At 60.7% G+C, this 23,325-nt stretch overlaps 1 protein-coding gene across 5 annotated transcripts in view; it reads right to left on the bottom strand.

Moving 5' to 3' along the window:
- The window catches only part of NFIC (nuclear factor I C), a 37,710-nt gene that overhangs the window by 8,787 nt on the left and 5,598 nt on the right, over nt 1-23,325 (bottom strand). For 4 of the 5 annotated variants that reach the window (XM_030466156.1, XM_030466159.1, XM_030466157.1 and 1 more), the window contains exon 2: nt 9,755-10,286. In XM_030466156.1, coding sequence (XP_030322016.1) covers nt 9,755-10,286 — 532 coding nt within the window. The remainder of the gene's footprint in view (nt 1-9,754; nt 10,287-23,325) is intronic. The other variant, XM_030466160.1, reaches the window with a different exon arrangement.

Below are 23,325 nucleotides of genomic sequence, written 5' to 3'. Positions count from 1 at the left end.
CCCAGCCCCCCGGGGGGCAGCAGGGCCCTGTGGCAGCACACACCTGCTCCCACCCCTGAAGTCCCTCCAGCCCTGCACCACTTTAGCTAAAAATAATCTGTCTCAGACGCTGAGCTCAGCAGCACCGGCACATTCTGGCACCAGCACATTCCGGCACCACACGCCACGGCCCCGCATGTCCAAAGCACCCTCCAGCTCCCTGTGCTGTGCCAGGGCCTGAGGCACGCTCAGGAGCTCCCAAAGCCTTTCCAAAACTTTCCCCCCTTCCTCATCCTTCCTCTCACTCCTCCACTTTCCTCCTCCCACCTCTTGGCTTTCAGCACTTCTTTGCAGCTTTGGCTGATGCCAGTAAAGGGCTGCAGTAACCCAACCACCACCATCAGAACAGCGGCTGCTGCTGCCAGCTCGCCTGCCGTGGCTTGGTTTTTTTTTTTTTTTCCCCTTTCTTTCCCTTTCCCCCCCCCCCTTTCTTTCCCCCCTGGCCCGGTGCCCCATTGCACACACAGTGCAGAAATTTTTAGCCATCCAAGCCAAGCTGTGGGGGCAGAGGGACCGCACCACCCCCTGCCCTGACACCCCCAGGGCTGCTTGATGCCGAATGCGGCCATTTTGTCTCCCTCCCCAGTTCCCAGCGTTCCTCCCTACCCTCTCCTCGTGGCAGCCTGGCAGCCCGTTCATGCCAGAATCCCCGTGGCATTCATCCCACCCCACCACCACAGCCTGGCATCAACCAGCCCTGTGCCCACCCACTTGCCCTCACACCAGGCTTCCTCCAGGCAGCCATTTCAGGGAGCAGAAACTCCCTTGGCAATGGGCACGGGGTTTGCTGGGTTTTTTTCACCCCTCCCTCACACCCCCCCTTCTCAATTTTTCTTTTATTCTCTTTTTTTAATCCCCATTTGAAAAGCCACCACCTGCCCAAGCACGCTGGAGTGGGCAGGGGGAGTAATGTGAGAAAAGGGCTGAGCAGAGGCTGGGACCCCCTGCGTACCCGGACACAGCCTCTCCTTGCCTCTTCTAACACCAAACACCAAACCTCCAGTGGCTCTGGAAGTGGTTAGTGGTGGAGCCCAGCCAAGGCATGGGGCGGTGGCCGGTGCTGACAGCCCCACAGCCAGCCCGGATCCCTGCCCCAGATCCTGCCTCTTGCTCCTGCTGCCCCTGCAGCCCTCGGCATCTCCCACCATTGCCAGCCCTCAGCTATGCTGTGTGGCCCCTGCTTGCCCTGAGATGCCTCAAATGGACCTTTCCTCACCCCAGGATACCCCACATGGCCCCTGCTCACCCCAAGAAGCCCCAGATGGACCTTTCCTCACCCCTAGATGCTCCAGGTGGACTTTTGCCCGTATCCCCCCAGACCTCTAGCACAGCCCTTTGCTCCCCTCAAAGCTACCCCAGCCTGGTTCCTGCTCCTCCAGGGCACCTGGCAGCCCCCACCCCACCCCCATGCTCCCTCAGGTGTCCCCTTGTGCCCTGCACCCCCTCCCACCAGCCTCACCTCAACCCAGCACAGCCCACGCCAGCCCACCCATCCCAGTTCCTAGGGGGCACCCCAGGGGCCACCCCCCAACCACAGCACCCCAGTCTTTGAAAGCACCAGGACTTTCTTGATCTCTGAGGTACAGCAGCAGAACTGTCCCTTCCTGCCACCCTTGTGGCCCCACTGGCAGAGGCACATGGGTGTGAGGAGGGGGGCGATGGGCTCAGTGCCCCCCCAGCTGCCAGCGGTCCTCGCTGCCGGGCTGGGTGAGCTTGCCAGCAGATTTCTGGCTGGCTCCTGCAGCATGGAGCAGCCGGGCCAAACTCTGCTCTCCCCGCCATGTGATGGCTGCCGGCAGCATGGCCGGCGCACGGTAAAATGGCGAAGGGATCACTGGGCTCCCCCACCGCCTTCCTTCCCCCCAAAGCATGTTCAGGGGGCTGGGGGTGGATCCAAATCCAGCACCCAATAAGTGGTTCAGCTGCACTGGGAAAGCAAAATAGACCCCCATACCTCCCAATCTCACTGACGGGGGGCATCCTGCAACACCTGGGGCTGGGGGGCTGCTGCCACACCGTGGAAAACCTAAATGGGAGGGGGCTCAATACTGGGGTATGCCTTGGTGGGAAGGGGTATATTACTTGCTACCCAAATGAGTCAATCCAACTGCTTTTTAAAGCTAGTGAAGTGCGTGCCTCGGGGTGGGATGAGGGCTGCTTGGGGTGGGGGAAATGGGGGTTCCCGGGCTCCCTGCTGTGCTGGCAGCCTGGACCTGTGCCACCCATTGAATTATGGATCCCTGGCCCCCCCAGTCCTGCTGCTGGCAGCTTGCCACTGTCGGTCCAAGGCAGCTCTCAGCCCATGGCCCATGGGAATGGCCCCCCAGCAGCAGTGCCAGCCCTAGGGGGGTCCCTGCAGGCCTGGTACCCCCCCGGGCTGGCACAGCTGCGGGAGAGCCCTGGCTCCGTGCCTGACTGCTGACAGTAACAGGGCACGGTGTTACCGGCAGCGGCATGGGGCGCAAGCGCAGAGCCGGGAGGATGCTCGGGGCTGGTAGAGCTGCTGGCGCCGGTGTCCAGTGCCCAGGCTCCCCCCGCGGTGAGGGCAGCAGCTTTCCTGTGCTGCTCCCTGCCAGCTCTGAAGATGGGAAAGGGCTCAGCACTGGTCCCTGTGCCTCGGTTTCCCCTGGGGCTGGCTTGGAACTCAGTCCTACAGGGAATTACTCCCCTACTTCCCCCTCGGTGGTGGTGCAGCCCCGGCTCCTACCCACGACAAATACAGCTCCCCTGGTACCTCTGGCTGCCCCCCCGCTCCCCCCACCAGCGCATCACCAGGGCCCAAAGTGAAGAGCCTGATCAGGATGGGGTTCAGCTGCAGACCTGAGGCAGCCTGAGCACTGTGGGGCAGTGGCCCTGCTGCAAGGGCAAGGGCTGGGTGAGGCTTGGGGGTAGCACGTGGTTTTGGTCCCCTTCCCTGCTGACCCTCAGCACCCCCACCCCACAGCAGCCTCCAGTAGTCTAAGAAGCTTTGTCCATCCCACTGCTTACCCACCACCCATTCTGCTGCCTGTCCCACTGCCCATTTCTGCCCGTCTCGCCGGGCCGGCCCTTACATAACCCCCTTGTGTAACCTCCTTTACATAACGTCCCGGGAATCACTGCCTGTGTCCGGTAAATCCCGGCTCAGCCGGGCCGCTGGCGCGCCGTGGGCACCGGACCCACCCACCCACCCATCTTGTCCTCAATAACGGCCGCTGCCCCCCAACCCCCCCACCCCCGCCATGCCTCGAGGGCTGCGGGGGTGAGATGAGCTTGCTGGGTTTCAGCCTGCTGCCACCCGTTGGATGCTGTGGGCGGGGGTGTGTGTGTGTGCAGCTCCTCCTCCCCCAGCCCAGCACATCCCCGGGGGGGTCCCGGCCGGAGGCACCTCCTGGGGCGGCGGGGGAGGGATGATGGGCCCCGCTGCCACGTCGGCGGGCCGCAGCCAGCTGGCCCGGGCGGGAGGAGGTTGGCCGGCGCTGGGAGCGGGATTGTCCTCGGCCGACCCCGTCTGGCGCGGGGGGGTCGCCAGGGGGACCCCCCCAGGGCCGACGGCGCGGCCGCCCTCTCGCTCAGCTCTGCCAGACCTGGGCCAATTCCAGGAGCCCGCGGAGGCGAGCGGGGACAGATGACAGCGGACAAAGGGACGGGGAGAGTTGTCCGGACAAAGGAACGGCTGAGACTCCCCCCTCCGGGACCCCTCCTCTGCTGAGCGCTGGCACCCAGCCCCTGCGCCCTGGAGAGCTTGGGGGGGGCGGGCGACGGGGGAGCTGCTAGGAGGCGAGAGGAGAGGAGAGGAGAGGAGAGGAGAGGAGAGGAGAGGAGAGGAGAGGAGAGGAGAGGAGAGGAGAGGAGAGGAGAGGAGAGGAGAGGAGAGGAGAGGAGAGGGGGGCAGGGAAAGGAGGGAAAGGAGGGAAAGGGAAGGAAGAAATGAACGTATGGAGAAAGGGAGAGGGAAAGTGAGAGGGAAAGGAAAAGGGAAAAAAAGAGAAGAGAGACAAAAGGGAAAAGAAAAGGAGGAAGAAAAACAGTAAAAGAGAAAAAAGGAAAAATGAAAAAAGAGAACAAAAGTAAGAAGAAAATACAAATAAGGGGGGAAAGATCTGAGAGAGAGCAGGAAGGGAAAGGAAAGCAGAAGAAAGGCAGGAGAAGGAAGATAGGGGATGGAGAAGACACCCCATCTCTGAAGGGGCAGCCAGAGGGTCTCAGGCCCTGGGCTGCTGCTGAAGGCTGCCAGCATCTCACTGCCCTACCAAACCCAGCCTTGCAGCACAGCCCCATGATACAGCCCCACGACACAGCCCTGTGGCATGGCACAGCCCCCATTGCATCCCCTCAGAGACCCAACCCTCCATAGTCCCCCTTGACACCCAAGCCCCTGTCTCACTCCCCCACTGACTGCAGCCATCGTTCCTTTGTGCATTGTGGGAATCTCCTGCCTCAGGACCGAAGCCTGAGGCCACATAGGACTGGCGGGGCAGCAGGTCCAAACCCTTCCTGGGGCTGCCCAAGACCCCAGCACAGGGGCTGGCAATGGCAGGGGATCCAAGGTCCCAGCTGTCAGTTCCAGCCTGACTCGAGGGCACAGTGGCACACCGGGGGTCTTGGAATCGTCTGTTTCCCCCCCCATCCCTGCCCGCAGCAACTGTGGGGGGGGAGTGGTGCAGGCATCTGCCACCCCAGCTGTCCCCTGCCAGCACGGCACGGAGCCAGGCGACTGGCCAGGATGGCAACTGTGGCCGTGGGGAGGGCACAACACTTGCCAGCGCAGGGTACAGTAGGTGGCAATGGCAGGGACGGCAGGTGCTGGAATGACAGAGCTCACTCATCTTTTATTCATCGCCTGCTAAATGGCGCAGTGAACTACTCCTTTCCCTTGTCCTGACACCCTGGCACCACAGGACATGACAGGTCCCGTGCCAGGTCCCCAGCAGGCACTGCTCACCCCGGCCGAGGCTGTGGGGCTGAGCACAGGGCAACTCACTTCACTGGTGCCGCGGGGCCAGAGCTGGCCCTGCCAACTGGGCACTGCGGGGAAGTCGCTGGCTCCGGCGTGCTGCTGGGTCGGCGCACTGCGGGAGATCCGGGGAAACCCTGACCTCCCAAGGGCACCAGCGCATCGATCCAGAGAGCTCCAGCATGCCCGGATCACCCCTGCTGCACTGGGCACCAGGACAGAAGAGTGAGACACTGTGGGGAATGGGGGTGGTTGACGAGCCCCCTTTCCACCCCACCTCAGCATCATGGGGCTCTCGGCAGCAGGAACCCAGCCCTGTAGATTCTCTGATGTCTCATACCCTTGTATCCTCTCCCCGGTCTCTCCTCCCACACTGACGGGTCTCTCCCCGCCTCGCTCCCCTCAATCCCTTCCTGCCTGGCTGTTTGCCTGGGAGCAGAGGGATACTCGGAGCGGGAGAAGGGTTCGTGTGTTTTTATCCGTGTGCCAGGGGGTACTCTGGCCCGCCTGCCCCCACCACCAGTGCCCAGCTCTGCCAACAGACCAGCCCAAATATTGTGCCCTCCATCAATCTCCTCTCCACCCCGCCAATAAATATTTGTGTGGGGGTTGGCGGAGCGGCACTGCCCGGGACCCGCCTGCTCCTCCATCCGGAGGGACCACGCAGACGTTTGGCATGGCTGGCCTGGCACGGCCGGCACGCTTGGGATGAGTGTCCTGGCACAGGCTCCCTGGCAGATTGGTGCCATCTGCCTCTCGCTGCAGCCAGCGGCGAGGCCGGTGGGGGGAGATAGGGGGCTGCCAGGTGGTGGGAAACGCAGACGCTGGCACGGTCTGGAGGTCCTTGTGTCCCCCACTCCTCCCCCCAGGTGCCCGCAGGGTGCTGGGAGCGGGATGTCACCCTACTTGCCCTGGGAACCCATCTGCTCCCACCCTGGGGGGTGGCACAGCCGGACCCAGCCCCCAGGCACTGTCAGGGGAAGCTCACAGCAAGGTAGACCCCTGCCCCCTCTCTGTCCCTCTGAGGATGTCAGCTGTGGGGGTCCCTACCAGGCTCAGCACCCACCCTGCCCTACCTCCTCTTGGCTTTGAGGTGGGGTTCAGGGATGGTGGGTAGAGACCGCAAGGATAGGGGATGCTAGAATGGGGGTCCAGGCATGCGGGATGCAGGGATAGGGCACTGGGTGGGGATGCACGGGTGGAGGCACAAGGGGGAGCGTGCAGGGAGGGGAACACCACCTCCCCCCCCTCCCCTTCCCTCCCAGACTGTTCGCTGCCGTCAGGAGTTGCCGGGAGGAATCTCTCTGTAAGGCTCCAGAGGTCCTGGCACATCGGCTAGGAGATTGATTTCCATTTTACTGCAATGCTTTTGACTTTCACCAGCGACCTCGGAGCTCCCCCCCAAACCCCCCCCTTGCCGCACACCCAGCGCTGGGCTGCAGCGCCAGCCCCTCCTCCACTGCGGTGTGCACAGCCCTGCCCCGCACCCAACCTGATTCCACTCTGCACCCACCCCCCTCCCATCCATCCTGCACCCACCCTGCTCCCAGCCGGCACCCACCCTGCTCCCAACCTGTACCCATCCATCCAGTTCCCAGCCCTACAGCTTGGATCCAGGCATCCAGTGCCCCCCTGCACCCCACGGCATCCCTCCCCCCCACCATAGCCAGCGGAATTGGGAGGAGGCCTCCCCCCAGCCCGGCATCGCTGATGCCTCAGTTTCTCCACATGCACCCAGGGGTGCAGAAGGCCAGACAGGTTTTGCAGGCAGAGGGATGGAGCGCATGACAGAGTTGAGGGGCAGAGCTGGCGCTTGGTATCGGCTCGGGGGGTGCTGGAAGCTCAACCCCTTCCTGGCTGCCCCCGACTCTGGGTAGGGGAAGAAGGGCTGGGGGCTCCTCCACTGCCTCCGCCTCCTTGGCGTTGCAAGAGCAGCGCCTGGGAAATTGTGCTGACAGCAGCAAAAGGGATGGGTGAGGCGGGGGGAGGCCACCAGCCCACGTGCTCCGGCCTGATAATGGGGGGCTGCAGAGGCTGCAGGGAGCCAGAGCTACCTGGCTGGGGGGTCCCCGTGGGCAAGATCCCTCCCCAGTCTCCTACTCACCCCTCCAGCCCTCTGGGGCTGGGGGTGCTGCTGGAGGGGGGGGGGAAGGGAGGCTGCAAGGGAAAATGTGCCAAGGGGGAAAGCGTGTGAAAGAGAGTGGGAATGAGCTGGGCAGCGGGAGGCCAGCAAGCTTGTGGGGATACCCAGCACATCCTGAGCAGTGCTATCACCTGGCCTGGTCACTCCGACGTCCCTCTATGCCTCAGTTTCCCCACACTGCAGCTTCACTGAAAATGCTGCCTATGGGTGTGAGGGGCGATACACAGGCACCCTGCAGCACCCCGGGAGTCCCACCTCTGGTGCAGCTGGTGCCACTGGCCTGTCCCAGTCCCCCTTAACAGCATCACAGCACGACCTTAACAGGGAAAGCGAGAGGCTGCCAGGCCTTATCAGGGAGTATTTACAGCCCCGTGTTCCCAATTAGACAGTCAGGTGACTGCGTCTGCGGGGGACCCAGACGACAGGGTCAAGGTCACTGGGGAGAGGGGGTGGCAGAGGGGCAGCCACCTCCCCAGGGACACCCACTGGCTGTTGTGTGACCAGGGAACCTGCTAGCACGGGCAGCCCAAATGGCAGAGGGGATCCCATTGTGGCTACCATGGGGGTCCCTAGCCCTGTCATAGGCATGGACACCATAGGGATCCCAGTCCAGTGTGAGGCTGCTTCCAGTCCAGCCCAGTACAGGGTACCCTTAGCCTGGTGTGACACTAGAACTCCAGCCACCCCAGTGCATGGTGCTCCCAGTCCAGCCCTGTATCCTCAGTATACATTACCACCATCCTGGGCAGTATGGTGTTCCCCTAAGCAGTCCAGTTCAGCCTAGTAACCCCATCCCAGTTCAGTCCAGCACGGTCCTATCTCAGCCCTGTACATGCTACCCCTGATTCGTAACTGTTGCTCCAAGTACAGAGCACTCTCACCCCAGCCAGCCCAGGGTCCCCCATCCCATCTCAGCTCCCACTGCTCTGAGTGCAAACTGGGAGATGGCAGTGCCAGGCCCCACTGGGCTCCATCCTGTCCCTGTGCAGCTGAGCCACATGTGTGGCCATGGGCGCACGGTGCCAGCACTACAAGTGTGCACATGTGGAGAGACATGGATGGGCAGAGGGGTCCTGAATGCACATGTGTGTCCAACCACACACGGGCACCCCCCAATGCCCTGTGGTCCCACCTTGGTCCTGGGGCAGGATCTGGCCCTGGCTCTACACTGCCAGAGGCTGTGACCTCCTTTTCCCCAAAGCCACCATGTCCTGAGGGACCCCCCTGGTGTCCTGTCCAGGACACGCAGCTCACTGGGGACTGGGTGGATGGCATGCTTGCCGTGCCTCAGTTTCCCCAGTTATACCCAGCGTCATTGGCCAGGCAGGGACACAGCCATCCCTGGCCATCTGTGCCTACTGTGATTGATGGCACCGGCACCCCTTTTGTTGGGTCTGCTGGCACTGCTATATCCTCAGGTGTCACCATCCATCCCTGGGCCTCAGGCAGTGCCAGGCAAGGAGCCACCAGCCACAATGCCCCCCCTTCCTGTGTTGTTGATGGGGATGGGCTCATGGGGCCAGAGGACACAGTGTCATGCGGTGCTGCAGGTGAGCAAGGGGGACACACCCATGTCCTGGCAATGGGGCAGCTGTGAGCCCCTTGGCCACCCCTTGGGGATGCACCTCACAGTCCCCTTGGCTCTGCATCACTCCTGCAAAATGGAGTCCTGTCCTTGCCCATGGGACCATGCAGCAGTTCCCTGGGATCCCTACCCATCAAGGGGTGCTGGGGAATGTTGGGGTCTGTGTGGGGATGCCGACTACAAGCATACTGTCTGTGGCAGCACATCAACAGCAGGGGATGGCAAACCTGCCTGGATAAAATCTGACCCAAGCTGCTATGATCTCCCCCATCCAGCCAGGCAGGGAGGTGGTGTGAGCAGGCAGCGAAGGGAGTAGCTTAGGGACCTAATCCTCTGAGCCTGGTGACAGCCACCTGCCCTGAGTGCTGTGCCTCAGTTTACCCCTTTTGATTGTCAAGGCTCAGAGCTCGTCTCTGAGCCTCCTCCCTTGTTGCAGTGAAACCAGCCCAGTGCTCCCAGCAGGTCGCTGGGAGCCCTAGGTGGGTGAAGGACTGGGAAGCAGCATCCCCTTGGCACAAAGCAGAACTGCTGGGGTTTGCCTCCTCCCCAGCCGGTCTCAGCCACCCATCCGGTAAGGGGCTGGGACCCACAGCAAACTGGCACTGCCAGACTGTTGCCAGCTCCAGCCCCTAGGCTCATGTCAGGAACACGCTGTCCAGAAGGGACATGCTGTGTCCTGCTCACACTGTCTGCTCTCAGGATTAACCCCTTGAGACTTCCCTCAGGGGATGCCCAGAGCCAGGAGCATCCTCACAGACCACTCATCCCCTCCCCGGCTCACACTCCATGGGGCAGTTGGGATCAGGATTGGTCCTGGCTCAGGGAGAGGTGCCCCAAGGGCAGGGTAGAAAGCACCCACTGGGGCAACAGTTTGGAGGGTGGGAAGCACTGAGCTTCTCTTTGCACTCTCTGCAATGGGAAATGTGTCCCCAAGCTGGGGACAGGGATAGGACAGACACTGGGGGACGGGAAAGGTGGAACAAACATGACTTCCCTTGAGGACATGTCTGAGGTGGGGACACGTGCTGGCCCTGGCACCATGGGAACTCACCTCTCTCACGGACAAAGTAAGCCAGGTAGAGGTCAAGCTCCTTGACCGAAACGCTGATGTGGTGGGGCTGGACACAGAGGATGGGGTTGGTGCACTGGCCCGCCTTGACCAGGCGCTCACCATCGGTGCTCTCGAGTGGGATCCCTTTGAAGAGGATGACCATCACCAGGTCCAGCCGCCACACCTTGTCTGCCTGTCGCAGGCAGTCAATGCGACGCATCTTCCCCTTCTGGTCAGGGTTGGAGAGGACACAGCACGACGGCTTCTTGCCCGTGATGGAGAGCACAAAGTCCTCGCGGCACTCAGGCCGGATGTCCTTGCGCAGCTTGGCCAGGAGGCGTGAGGCCCATTTCTGCTTCACCTCCGGCTTCTCGCTCAGCAGCTCGTCCTTCACTGCCCTCTCCTCATCCTTTGTCATCCTCTTCTCATGCTTCTTGAAGTACTTGCGCTTGCGGGCCTGCAGGTTGAACCAGGTATAGGCAAAAGCCCGGACATGGGGGAGCAGCGCCTCGATGAAGGGGTGGAACTCATCCTGCAGGAGCAGAGGGATAAAGGGTCACTCACGTCCCAGTCCAGACTCCTCTAAAGCCAACACAGAACAGCTGGGAGCCCTGCAGGGACCTGCCTGGGCCACCCTGCCAGGCTGCATCCCAGCACAACAGGGAGGAAGAGCTTGGGGCCCAGATGCAGGGATGGGGAACCCCTCCCCACACACTGGGATCCCCCTCATTCTGACAGCCCCCCCCCCAAATCCCATGGGCTGCAATGCTCTCAGGACAATACTCTGCCAAAGTCAGTGGTGTAATTAGGGGCTTGCACCTCAACTGTACCCAGACCCTCTCCTCTTCCCACCTATATTGTCCAGGATCTGCTCCTGACCGGTGCAGAAATTCAACCCAGCATGGCACCAACTGGAGCCACTGTGCTGGTCTCAGGTGCTGCTGCACCATAGCACCCAAGAGCCACGGGTGCCCTGGACCTCTCTGATGTCTCCAGATCAGTGGGAAACTTCCCCAGTTTGTCCCAGTTATGGCCAGCTTGGCAGCTGGCACCTAGCCCACTGCACAAGGCATGCTCTGACTGCCTTTTTCCATTTGGCGAGCGTGTTGGATGAGTCCAGCCTTAAAAGAAAACAAGGAAAATGCATCCCTCTTCCCCACCCCTCCTTTCCACATTTTTTTTTTCCCCTGAGTTCGGCAAATCAGTGCTTCCTGGCTGGAGGGGACAGAGAGGTGTCAGGAGCCCTCCCAGGGGGATTGGCATGGCTTGGAAAATGGCAGGGAGAGAACCAAACATCCTTGTGCATGGCCAAGGCAGCAGTGAGCTGGTTTCCCAGGGCAGGATTTGGCCCCCAGTGTCCCTCCTGATGGGTGATGGAGGAGGAAGAAGCCCAGCTCAGCACTTGAGTCCTGCTGCAGGCTGGTAGGGCCAGGTAATGGGGGTCAGTGGTAGCCACCATCGCCATGCCGTGGCCCCAATTCACAGGGTCATGACTGGGGTTAGGTCACCACCCATCAGGGAGGGTGCCAAGGGCAGGCACTTCTCAAGGGAGCACCCAGGAGGTGGCGGCAGGCAGGAGCTGGAGGGAGGATGGAGTCCAGGCAACGGGATGGGGTGAGCAGCTCCAGAGATGGTGGCTGCCCCTGCTCATCCAGGGCAGTGAAGCTATTCCCCAGCCCTGTCCTAAAGTGACCCTGCTGGGACAGTACAGTGTTCCCTGGCAGGGACCGGCTCCATATGGACGCCGCTAACTGATCCCGAAGTCCAGCACAGACCCTACCAACACCAAACCAGTCCCTGCACAGCCCCAGACCTGCTCCCTGGGCAGAAACTCTGTGAAGAGCCAGTGCAGGGCCCTTGGCACAGCCCCTGTTGCCCCCTGGATCAGTGTCACCTGCACAGATGCTGCTGAGTGGACAAAGAGTACAGACCCTCCTGTGCCCAAAACCAGGGGCACGGACAGATGACAATAACCACCAGCACCAACCACCAGCACAGCCCCAATAACCCCCCAAAAGTCCCCTCAAGCACAGACTGCATTATTTGCCAGCACTGACCCCTTGCCCTGGCACAGACCTCACCATCACTGGGAGTCAACAGCCTCTGCTCCAGACCTGTCTTCACCAGAGCTGTGATCCAGGGGTGTCCCCTCATATGCTAGGGACAAAGGACCCATCCCTGCCTGAAGGACTCACCCTGATCCTGGGGAGCCATCCCTGCCTGGGGGACTCATTCCCGGCAGCTGTGCCAGGGAGGCTGCAGCCCCACACCACAGCTCCCAGTTTCCTCCCCAGCAGCAGCTGCTAATTCAGTGCAGCTGGGCAAGGGCTGGGCATGTGTCTTAAATCAGGGAGGAAGGTCAAAGAGAAGTAAGACAGGAGCCGAAAAAAGCAGCAGCGAGTTCCAAAAACAATACTTGGCTGGGGTGGTGGGCGGCTCATCTTCCTTGGTGGCCAGTTTTTCAGACAAGGCCTACAAATTGCTGCCATCCCATGACCCCCCATCCTCCCTGGGCAGCAGGGCTGGCCACAGGGCCAGGACACCACAGTGGCGTCCCTGTCCCTCCCCCCGCATGGGGAAGTGCCACCCTGGACAGTGCTGCAGGGGTGTCAGGCAAGAACCAGGTTATCCCTCCTGGGGGAGGAAGCACCCTTGGGTGGTGCTCACCCTCCATGCCAGGGCCAGGGGATGCTCAGTGCCTGGCCACAGGGCAGCAAGTGTGAGCCCCAGTTTCTGGGAGAGCTCTGAGTAGACACTGGCTGATCCCCCCAGCTCAGTGGTGCCAAGGATTCTCACATCCCACTCAGATCCGTGTTGAGGATTCCCCTAAAAAAGCGGAAGCCCCTATAGCCCTCCATGCCCCCAAACCCATTGTAGCCTCCTTCAAGCTCCTCCCCCGGATTACAGCAGGATGGGAGCTGCCCTGAAAGCCGATCAGCCCCTCGCCAACTTTCCCTCCCATCCCGTTTATCCCCCGACGAGATGCTGTGCGGAGTTAAGCTGCTTTAGCGGGGCCACGCCAGGGCAGCTGGGGGGCACCGGGACAACCACTTGGAAGGGTGGGATGGCTGCAGCAGCGTGCTGAGGGGGCAAATTACAGGACTTGGGGACCATCCCTGTGCTCTGCATCCTGGCACCATTCTGCCACTGACCCCCTCAGCTGGGCACACCGTCCCGGTGACACCAGCCTGCTCCGCATCACACCTTGCTCCCCACAGAAAGCACAGGCAGGGATGTGCTTTCCGGCTGTCCCTGCTGCTGTCCCTCATCCCAACTGTCCGCTACTCAGGCGGCAGCACAGAGAGCCGGCAAAGGGCTGGTTAAATGTTTCTGCCACTCTTTTTCCTTTGTGGGACTGAGAAGCAGAGACGTGCTGCAATACCCCAGACGAGGCTGCTCCCGGGGCATTTCCGGATGGGAATCTGGCAGCGGAGCCTGCGCTTGGGCCCCATCCAGCCCGGGCTTGTAAAGCCCCGTGACCCAGGGAGGAGGACGCCTGTGTCGGGGTGCTGCTGGCCCCAGCACGGGGCGCCCCCTCACCTCCCACTTCCAGGGACTGTGGGGGCACTGACTTCCACTGCCAGAAGCTGCAAGGGGAAACTAAGGCACAGGTCAAGCCTGGCCTGGTCCTGGCATCAATCCTGCCATGGAACAGGGAGAGAAGGAGTGGTGCACTGCACGGAGCCAGGCACACTGTGCCAGGATTAACTCTACCAGCAGCCCGGGTTTTCACAGCCTCTCCCCATGCCTTTGCTCATTCTCCGAAACTTGGCTGTGGCTCTGGACCCCAGGTGCTGGGTCGCAGCAGGTGCCACCCACCCTGAGAACAGTGGGGGATGCTCTGTGCCATGCAGGGATACAGCACCAGGTGTGAGTACTGTGGCTGTGCCAGGCTGGCCGGACGTCCAAGCATCCTCTGCTCAAGAGCCTTGTTCAAACAGGTTGGGCTCAGCAAAACAGCCTGAATTTTCCAAGGAAAAAACGTTTCCTCAGGAAATTCCCAAGTAGTTTTCACTGCGGGGGTGTGGAGGGGGGAGGGTGCAGAGGGGAACAGTCACCTCAGCAGTAGGTTTTGCTCCTTGCCAGCACGGCCTCAGACCTGGAGAGGAGCAGAATGCCACCTGCAGTGTGGGCAGGGGTGACCTCACCACATCCCAGTCCTGCACGGACTATACAGGATTTCTTTTCTGATAGGATGCTCAGCCCCCCCTGCCAGCCATCCCTATACCTCTCACTGCTGCAGCTCCTGCCAGGCCCAGCTCCTTGCAGCCACACCAGCCCGGGCAGGGGCTGGCAAGTTCAGTGCTGGAGGCCATGCCCCCACGGGAAGCCTTGGCACAGAGGCAAGGGGGGGAAGCGGCTGAAGGTGCTCTGGTAATCTGGAAAATCCCCATATCCTGGTACCCAAAAGAGGTATGGTGGGGACTAGCGCCTCACCTCACCCTCAGTTTCCCCTTGCTGAAGCCTGTGGGTGCCTTTGGCATGGCTGAAACACTCCAGCAAAGCCTCTGGTAGCTGCTGCTTAACTGTCCACTGAAGCGGCTCTGGGTAATAAGTTAACCTGGTAATGAGACCTGTTGCCAAGATAGATGCAAATGATTGGGAAGTGCTCATTAGAGGGGATGGAAAGAGGCACTTAGGCCCTGAAACACACCCAGCCCTTCCCAGGGCCGGTCCCACACCGTCTAGGAGCCCATTTTACAATAATTGCTCCAGAGGAGGAAATCTATTCGGATTCATCATAAAATATTTATTAACAAGAGCTTATTCATAATTTTTGCTGCTCGCCGGCATGGTGTGGCCAAACTTCCCGGGCTGCTCGGCAAGCCCTAAGAAGGCTTCCCCAGCTCTGGAGAGCAGCACCACCACACTCGGGGTGGGGGGAAACTGAGGCACGTGGGTCAGTGGGAGGGAGCAGCCAGGTCAGGATGAGCTGTGCTGGGCTCCCCAGCACATATGCCAGAGCTGCCTGTGGGGCAGAACATGCTGTCGTGGCCATGCTGTCCCCCAGCTCCCAGCAGTGGTGGCTGAGCTGGGGTGGGGATGACCCAGCCATGCATGTGCCAACCCCCCTTGCAGCCCACACCAGGGCATAGAGCCCCAGTTGCCAGGGTAGGCTAACTGGCACTGCAGGTGCAGGTTGAGAGGACAGCAGGACACGGTACAGCCTCCCCTTCAGCTCATCTCCCTACACACCAGGGGCCTTTCCTGCCTGCCCCCCCAACCCAACAGCATCCTTCAGCCAACACCCATGCCCAGTCAGGGCTGCATGCAAGCAGGACTGTGCCCACAACACTCTGGGTGCAGCTGCCCTGTTGGGAGGGTCAGCCAGACAGACCTCAGGCCAGAAGGGACCCCAACCTCAATTACTGCCTTGATGCTCAGCCCCACTCAGAATCAGATCAAGATGGGGTGGTGAAGCAACAACTGACTCCTATTCAAGCTACCTAGGGCTGCCCCCAACCTGCCCCGCTGGGCTCCCTGAGCCATGCTGGAGTGGGCCAGGCCCACAGACAGTTGGTGGCCCACAGGCAGTGGGTTGGTAGCAGCCAGCCTGTGCCTACGTGCCGGGGCAGGTGGATATGGCGGGTGGTGTGGCTGCGAGCGGGGCCGTGGGGAGCACAGCGTGGGTCACAGGAGGCCATGGCAGGCATCAAACCTGCCAGGAGATTTGGAAAACAGCAGGAAGAAAAGCAGCTTCTCTTGGCAGCCCCGGGCTTGGGTGCCAGTGCTGCTGGGGCCTGCGCCAGCCGGCACAGCCCTCCCTGGAGAAGCAGCACCCCTGGCTGCCAGGTGAGATGGAGCCGGGGGGGGGAGCTTCTCCAGTGGCACAGTATGTGCCCCAACCCTGCACCCATCACCCCACCTCTGGTCTGCCTGCAGGCACCCTCACCTCCAGCAAGAATTGGAACTGCTGGTCCCCAGGTTTGATAAACAGACCCTGAACTGGGGAACAGTGAGCTCAGGGTGTGGGGTGGGGGTGAGGGTGCCCCAGGCACCACCAGTGGACAGAGGAGCTGACAGGGTGGAAGACCCAGCAGTGGGAGCACCTGGGGTCACTTGCTGCCTTTCTGAAAACATTTTTGGACCCTCCTGTGCCTCAGTTTCCCCCTGGTGTCTCAGTTTCCCTCAGTGTCTAAGTTTCCCTCCTGTGCTGTGTTTGCCCATCCCCCTCAGGGTGTGGGAGCTGGTGCCTCAGCTGTTTTCCCGGGGTAACCCCACCTGGCCCCAGGATGCAGAACTGCCTTCCCAAATATGGGCAAACTGAGCCATGGCACCTGCCAGGCCAGATAGATGGAGATGCAGGATGTGATGGTGGCTGATGAGGTTTGGGGAGCACAAAAGGATCATGGAGGGGACCTGGCTCATGGCCAAGATGTCCCCCTGCCCCAGGAAATATCCCTTGGCTGGCAGCACCAGGGCCATGTGTCTTCCCAGCCAAAACTTCCCTGGGGATCCAAGAAAGGGAAATGTTTCACAGAACTGGAAAAAAACCTAAACAACCCTTAGCCAGCAGACCCCAGGACTGCCAGCTCCTCTGCCTGGCCTTGCATCAGTGAGGGGCTTTTGGGGTGGCCCATGTCCCCCAGCCCCACTCCCAGCACATGGAGAACCTGAGCAGTGCCCGAGCCCCATTGCTTCACCAACCTGGGGCTGTTGGGTCCCAGTTCAAGAGCTGCCAGGATGTGGCATGGGGACAGTGGCACTTGTACCACCAAGAGTGCAAAGCGAAACTGAGGCAGAAGACACTGCTGGGCTAGTGGCAGCCACGTCTGCCACAGGGAGGGCAGGCAGTGGGCAGCCCTGGCTTAGCAGCCCCTCCAGCCCTGGGGACTCAGCAGGGGCCCCCCAGAGCTCTGAGCCCAGCTTTAGCCCCTGACGCAGGAGGTTTTATTTGCCTCAACATATTTTTAGCCCTGTCTGCTCTGTCCTGGCCTTTCTGAGGGGGTTTAACTCACCCCCCCTCCCTCCCAACCACAACATGCATCATGAAAGGTGTGGGGGTGCAGAGAGGGGTCCCCAGCTCCCTCCCAGAAATGCCCACTGGCACCACGGGTGTCTCTGCACCCTGTGATGGGCTCATGGTGCTCACCCCTCTGCAACTCCAATCCCTTGCAGCTTGCAGCAAGTCACTGGTTAAAAATAGCCTCGGCCTTTGGCCAAGGAGCTGGCGACCTTGCGGGAGGATCGGCTGCCCCCAGGGCCTGGCTGTGAAGAGTTCATGGCCCCCCCCACAGACCCATTGGCTTCACCCAACCACAGAGCTGCCACCAGTTCAGCTCCAGACACTCACTGGCTCCTAGGGGTCTGGGGACACCCTGGTAGGACCTGACAGCTTGGGATGGGGAAACTGAGGCATGGTGCAGTGACAAACTGTGCCAGAGAGCAAAGGGAGATGAACACTGTCCTAAGCATGGCCGGGTCCTGAACCCCAAGTGCTGACAGACACGGGGGGGTTCATCCATTTGGGCAGCTCAGCAGAGCCTTCCTGGGGAGACTCAAAGGCTAAGCCTGGCCGGGTCCTATTTCGCGAGGGTTTTGGATGCCTCCCAAGCAGCAGGAGCGGGGGCTGGCAGGGACAAAGGGACTCTGTTTGGGACGTTGGGCTCCAGTGGTGCCCAGTGTGGAAGCTGGTGGCTATGGCCGGTCCCCTTGTCCCCCACATGACAAGGCAGCACCCAGAGCTGGGGTGGGGGGTGGCTGCCCCTCTTCAATACCAGGTGCTGTTCCCCATCCATCTGAACGTAAACTGAGGCAAGAGGTGAGACTGTCCTTGCCTCCTGGGCCACCACTGTAACTGCTAAGTGACACTGCCATGCCATGCTGACATGTGCCAACCTGCCTTGTGACATGGAGTCCACCAGCCACCTGCCCTGGGCTACTTGCCTGGGCTGGCCCCAAGCCATCCCCTGGGGGAGTCCAAGGTCCCCGAGTAGAGCCAATGCCCCGGCCACCCAGTTCACACAAAAGCTGACAGAAAGCCTTCATCAGGATGAATCCTGCCAGCTTGACAGCACAACAGGGTGTACCAGCTGGTGTGGTGCTGGCCTTGGCTCTTGGGGGTGTCCATATCACCACATCCCCCCCTGGAACTGCCTGCCCAGGCCCTAGGGGCTTTAGAAAGCTTCAAGGTTTTGGGGTCACATCGCCATTAGCAGCTTGTACACACGAAGCCCTCATCACAGCAATGCTGGGCGATCTCTGGATGGCTCCTGTCCCTGTCCTCACACAGGACACAATGAGGACATGGCTCAGCCCTGGCATTGCTGCTGGCACCTCCCTTCTCCAACCAATTCCCCACCGCAAGGCGGGTGTGCACGCCCCAGTTCCCTCCGGCGGTACCTCAGGATGCGATGCAGTCATCACTAATGCATCTGGACTCATTTACAGGGATGAGAAAATGTTTCCAGGTTTCCCACAAATTCCCATTAAGATCCCAGTCCCACTCTATTTTTAGTGCCCCCATCACTGATGCCCTCCCCAGCCACCCCAGTGCTCCAGGGCCCCATGGGGGCACCCCAAGCATGATCCCATCTTTTGAGGGGAGCCAAACTGGGTGGCTGAAAGGGGCGAATCCTGACCCAGCAGCTTTGCACCCATGAGTGCACCCCAGCACTGTGGGCTCCTTTCATGGCAGGAGGAAACCTGCTGGGAACCAACAGCCAAAGTGTCCCCTCGTCACTGACTGTGGGACCCTGCTTGGCTCTGATGGCAAGGGGACAGTGGCATCAAGTGATTCTTGGTGGGCCTGGGCACACCCTGCAGCACCAGTTGGTCACCTGCCAATGGCCCCCAACCCAACGATCCCCGCATCCCACAGTGCCTCCCCCACAAGGCAGTGGTTTCCCAGAGGGCTCCTGGTGGAGCTGGTATGGGTGTAGGACCCTGTGCCCTCCCAGGCTATCTATAGCCATGACCTCAGCGAGGGCCAGGGGAGGCACCCAGCCATGCATCCTCCTTCCTTGGCAGGGCTGCCACAGCCCCCCCGGGAAAGAGCCACTGCCAAGTTGAGGTTTTTATCTCATACATTTGCTAATCTGATGGGATTCTGCATCGGGGGCTGCCCACAGGCGGCTCACAAAGGCGACGGACCAGGAGGGACTCAGCCAAGTGCTGGGAACACTGGTGGTGAGGGCAGGTGGGGTGATGGGTATCACTGCCTGAGGTGACAGGGTGCAACCCTGAGGGATGGATGAAAGGGGACAGGGGTGGAAGAAGACAGATGTGTGGATGGCAAGCGGGGGATGTCCCTGCATGGGCAGGGGTTACATGAGGACACCCCACAGCTGCACCCTGCAGGTGCTGGGGTCACAGACCCCTGCAGAGCCGGGGGGTCAGGACGTGCTCTCTGCTGGCTGCCCTGGGGGAAACGGGGAAGGGGTGGCCCAGAGGAGGGGAATTTCCCCAGCTTTTTTCTCCAACAAACTCCTCGGCTTGTGCAATTAGAGAAATTTGTTTAACAAACTCCTGGGGGAGTGGAGCGGGAAGGTGGGGTGGCGCGCAGCCAGGGGTGCTGCTTGCACAGGCCCGCTTGTTCCCTGCCTGCGCCTTTGATCACCGGTGCCTTGCCAGGGGAGATGAGCGGTTCCCGCAGTCAGACACAGCAGCCAGAGCTGTGCTGTGCTGCAGCAGCAAGTATCAAAGCCCTGTGGACGTGCCACCCATGGCAGCCCCTGGCCCCAGCCAGGTAGTTCCTTCTGCTCACTCACCACCATGCCACAACCCTCACCAAGCTGGCACAGCCCTGGCACCCTGGCACAGCCCTGGCACCCCGAACCTCCTGGGCTGCACGTGTGTGCACATGCTCGCACCCTTGCATGCCCACGCGCGCAGCTGGCAGGCAAGTTGCAAGGCTCAGGGTGCGCGCTCCCGCACTTTCGCGTTCTCTCTCTTTTCTCCAGCAACTCCATTTCCATCAAAAAAACCCTTTACTCGGCACTTTTCTCCAGCGCCACTTCATTGGTATTCACCGCACAGTGCTGCCTGTCCTGGCTCACAGGTTACTAAAGGAGATTTTGTGGCGCAGCGTGGCAGGGGTCACATTTCAGCCTGCACCGTCTTGCCTTCCTGAATCGATGGGCAGGAGCCAGGGGGATGGCAGGAGTGGGGAATGCAGGATTTGGCATATGGCAGCTTCCACCAAGCAGCCACGGGATCAAGCAGCCTCATCTCCCATTGCACTGGGGTGAGGTGAGCAACAGGTGATGGGTGGACCCCCTGGGAGGTCACTGGTGGTCTACATCCTCCCTGGCAGCCCACTGTGCCCACTGGAGCAGCCCACAAAAGGGGTCTGAGCAGAGAGCAGGGCACACATTGGGTACTTGCCACCACCCTTGCCACTGCTGCCCTAATGAGTCCTGGGTAGCATCCATCATGTCCCTGGCAGGACTGTACCCCCCAGATGGTGTCTCGGGTGGTGCCTCTCATTTTTGAGCTGGTTTGGGGAAAGGGGAAATGTCTGGGTGGAAAATCAACATTTCTCTCTCTGTTGTTTTTTTTCTTTTTTTTTTTTTTCCTTTGAAAGCAGAAACATTTCTTGGTTTTTTGTGATCAGAAACATGTTGGGGTTTTTTTTGGACAACAGCCGGTCAAATACCGTTTCCCTGCGAAAGGGAATGCAGGGGCCCTTTGCAAGGAGAGCAAAAGCCTTCTTAAAAAACAAGATTAAACCCCATTTAAAAAAAAAATAAAATCCACCTAGCTACAGACTTGAACAAACTCCTGGAGAAGAGGGGGTCAGCAGGAGGGCCAGAGCCTGGCATTCCTGTGCCAGGCAGTGCAGCCTAAGGCTGCCATGGCCCTTCCTGGCGCAGCAGTGCTGGCTGGGAGGGCGATGCCCGTGGCGGGCATCCCAAAGCCCAGACCTGGGGATTTTGCCCAAAATGCTGATTAGAGCTGGCTGCTGGCCAAGAAAAGGAGGATTAATGCACTTTTAAAGCAGCCTAGAGTTAACAGGGAAATCAATCCTGGGCAGGGGCTGGCCCATGGGTCCCCCAGCACGTGAGCACTGACACACCTGGGCTGTGGGATTCTTTCCCAGCTCCTCTGCAAGCCCCAGGAATTGCTGGGCCTTGGTGGCAGGCGCAGGGTGCTGGGTCCTGGCCAAGCTGGCACAGGGCAGCGCGGCAGTGGGGGATGCCTGCCCGGGGACGACGTGATGGATGGCCAGCACAGCCACTCACCCGTGTGTCAGCCAGGCCTTGGGATGCCCGTGGGGGCCCTGCATGTCCCCACCCTGAAGCTGGTACATCTCAAGGAGCTGTGTCTCCTCCCTGAGGGTGACACTATCTCGGTGTGCTCAGCTGTCCAGTGCAAAGAGGGAAGTTAAGCTCAATCTCTTGCTTGTGCCCATTTGGTGCATACAAAGGTGTTTTGGCACTGGGCACCTTTGTGCCCCTCTCAGGCCACCAGCAGCTCCTGACTACTGTGGGCACATCATCAGTGATGCCTTGTGGTGCCAGCCCATGCTGGCAGAGCCGAGCACCCACCAGTGCTCTGGCCACTCCCCATCGCCTTTGCCGCCCTGCCTCGACCTGCCCGGCACACCCTGTGGTGCTGCAGGAGAAATTCCCACCTTGAGGGTCCCGCAGGAGCAGACTGTACCCCTACGACCCCCAGGCCCTGCCTGTACCCTCCAGCTCAGCTCTAGGTACTGGGGGGCTCAGGAACCCCCTGGGACCACTCTGTCGAGCACTCAGCAGTGCTGGCACTGCCAGCTTTGTGCCAGAAATGCAATGGCAGAGCCAGAGCCAGACCTGCAAGGTGATACCTTGCCTCCCCCCAGCCTTCTTTCTTCCCCTCCAGCAAGTGACTCTCAGTTGGTGCCACTATCTCCATCCCTGCCATTCAGGGCTTGGCTTGGCCCTGGGACAGGTGCAGCCACACCAGAAGTGATGGGGGGGGGACAATGGGCACCTCTGGTGGTGGGTCCAGGCAAAACTCCAGCCACCCCCCAGTTTTTCATCAGGGGGTCTCAAGCTCCCAGTGCCAGGCATGTCTGGTGCTCCCAGAGGAGCTGCACCTCACCAACAGGAGCACGACTGGCGCGGCTGCCCCTCAGCACAGCTCCTCTGCCCGCCAAGCCTTGCCATGCTGGCATGGCCCTGTCCGCAGATTGCCATGCTGTAGCCACCCCTGCAAGTGGGGAAAACAATGCTGGGTTACAGCAGGCTCAGGAGATGGCTCCCAGCGCCCGTCCTCAGCCCACCCGGAATGGGGGGGGATCGAAGAGCACCAGGGGGAGCGATCTCCAGTGCTTCAAGGCAGGCGGGCAGCAAGCTGGGCCTGGCCATGGGGCTTTGTTCAGCCAGCTACCACCGCATGTGCAGGTGGGCAGAGTTGGGCACATGCTCAGTCCCTTCCCTGCCCCGGTACGGGGGAAAGCGAAGCACAGGAAAGGGGGGAAGAAGCACAGGCAGAGGGAGAGCTGCCTGGTAAGGTGAATTATTGGCAGGTGCCTGGGCTGGAGGGAGGAGGGCAGCTGATTTATTGTGCAAGGCCCCAGCCAAGTTCAAGGTGATGCGGTGGAGAGTGGTGCAGCGCGAGCGCCGGCCGCTTGGCTCTCTCCTGCCGGCGTCTATGGCGCAGCAGGCCTCATCCTGCCCGCCCAGCCCAGCCCTCTCAGCCGCCTTCAGGAACCGCACTTCAAGCAGGATCTATTTTCCCGGGCAAGGATTTAAGAGCAGCTGGGGCAGAAGCGGCGCGATCCTCAGCAGCACTGCCGGCACAGGAAAAACGAGGCTCTCTCCAAGGTTGCATTTAAAGAACAGCCTCATTGTTTTTCCCAAACAATACTCAGCAGATGGGAAAACTGAAAGTGTGTTGCAACCTTCCCTCTCTCCCGCCCTCCGTGCCCAGTTTGCTGCTTCCATCCACTGGCACCCGCTCTGAGCTCCCATCTGGAAACCAGTTCACCAGAGTTTCTGGTGGAGGGCTAAGCATTGGTGCTCTCCTCTCTTGCTGAAAAGCCACCACACTTTTGGGAAGGTTTGCAAAGGGATGCCCTGGTGAAATGTGCCCAGTAGGCAGCTCCTGGCTATGGCCACGTGCCCAAGCCGGTGGTGGCAGCTGCCTAACATGCAGAGCCAACAGACGGTGACCAGGGAGAGGCAAAATCCCCCTCGGCATCCAGGAGAGGCAGCTGTGGCTCACATGGCTGATGCCTGGCTCCGTCTCCTGGGCACTGCATCATGCTTGCTGCTTTGGGTGCCAGTGGTGCTGGCCAGTACAGAGGTGTCAGGCCAGTGTGGCCAGGCGCTCCCTGATGCTCATGGAACTGGGTCCTGCCAGCTATGGCATACACAGGGGTTTGCACCTGGCCATCGGCTCAGCCAAGCGGGGCAGGAGCATCACCTCTGGTCCCAAACCTGTCTCCATCTGAGCCCCAGCTAGATGCCCAGCTCCCAGTGCTTCAGCTGCCATTGAGGTTTGCGCCCATCTCAGCTTGGTCCCAGGCTATGCGTACCTGGGCAGGGGGCCCAAGGCATGTCAAGATGACTGCCAGGTGCCAGAGATGAGCTAAAGGCTTGCCAGAGCATCACTGGTCATAAAATTTGCACATTCCCCCCCTA

This window comes from Calypte anna, chromosome 28 (assembly GCF_003957555.1).
Source record: "Calypte anna isolate BGI_N300 chromosome 28, bCalAnn1_v1.p, whole genome shotgun sequence".
In the NCBI taxonomy this organism is placed as follows: domain Eukaryota; kingdom Metazoa; phylum Chordata; class Aves; order Apodiformes; family Trochilidae; genus Calypte; species Calypte anna.
The sequence above is the reverse complement of the archived record's forward strand: the minus strand, read 5'-3'. Positions and strand labels throughout refer to the sequence as shown.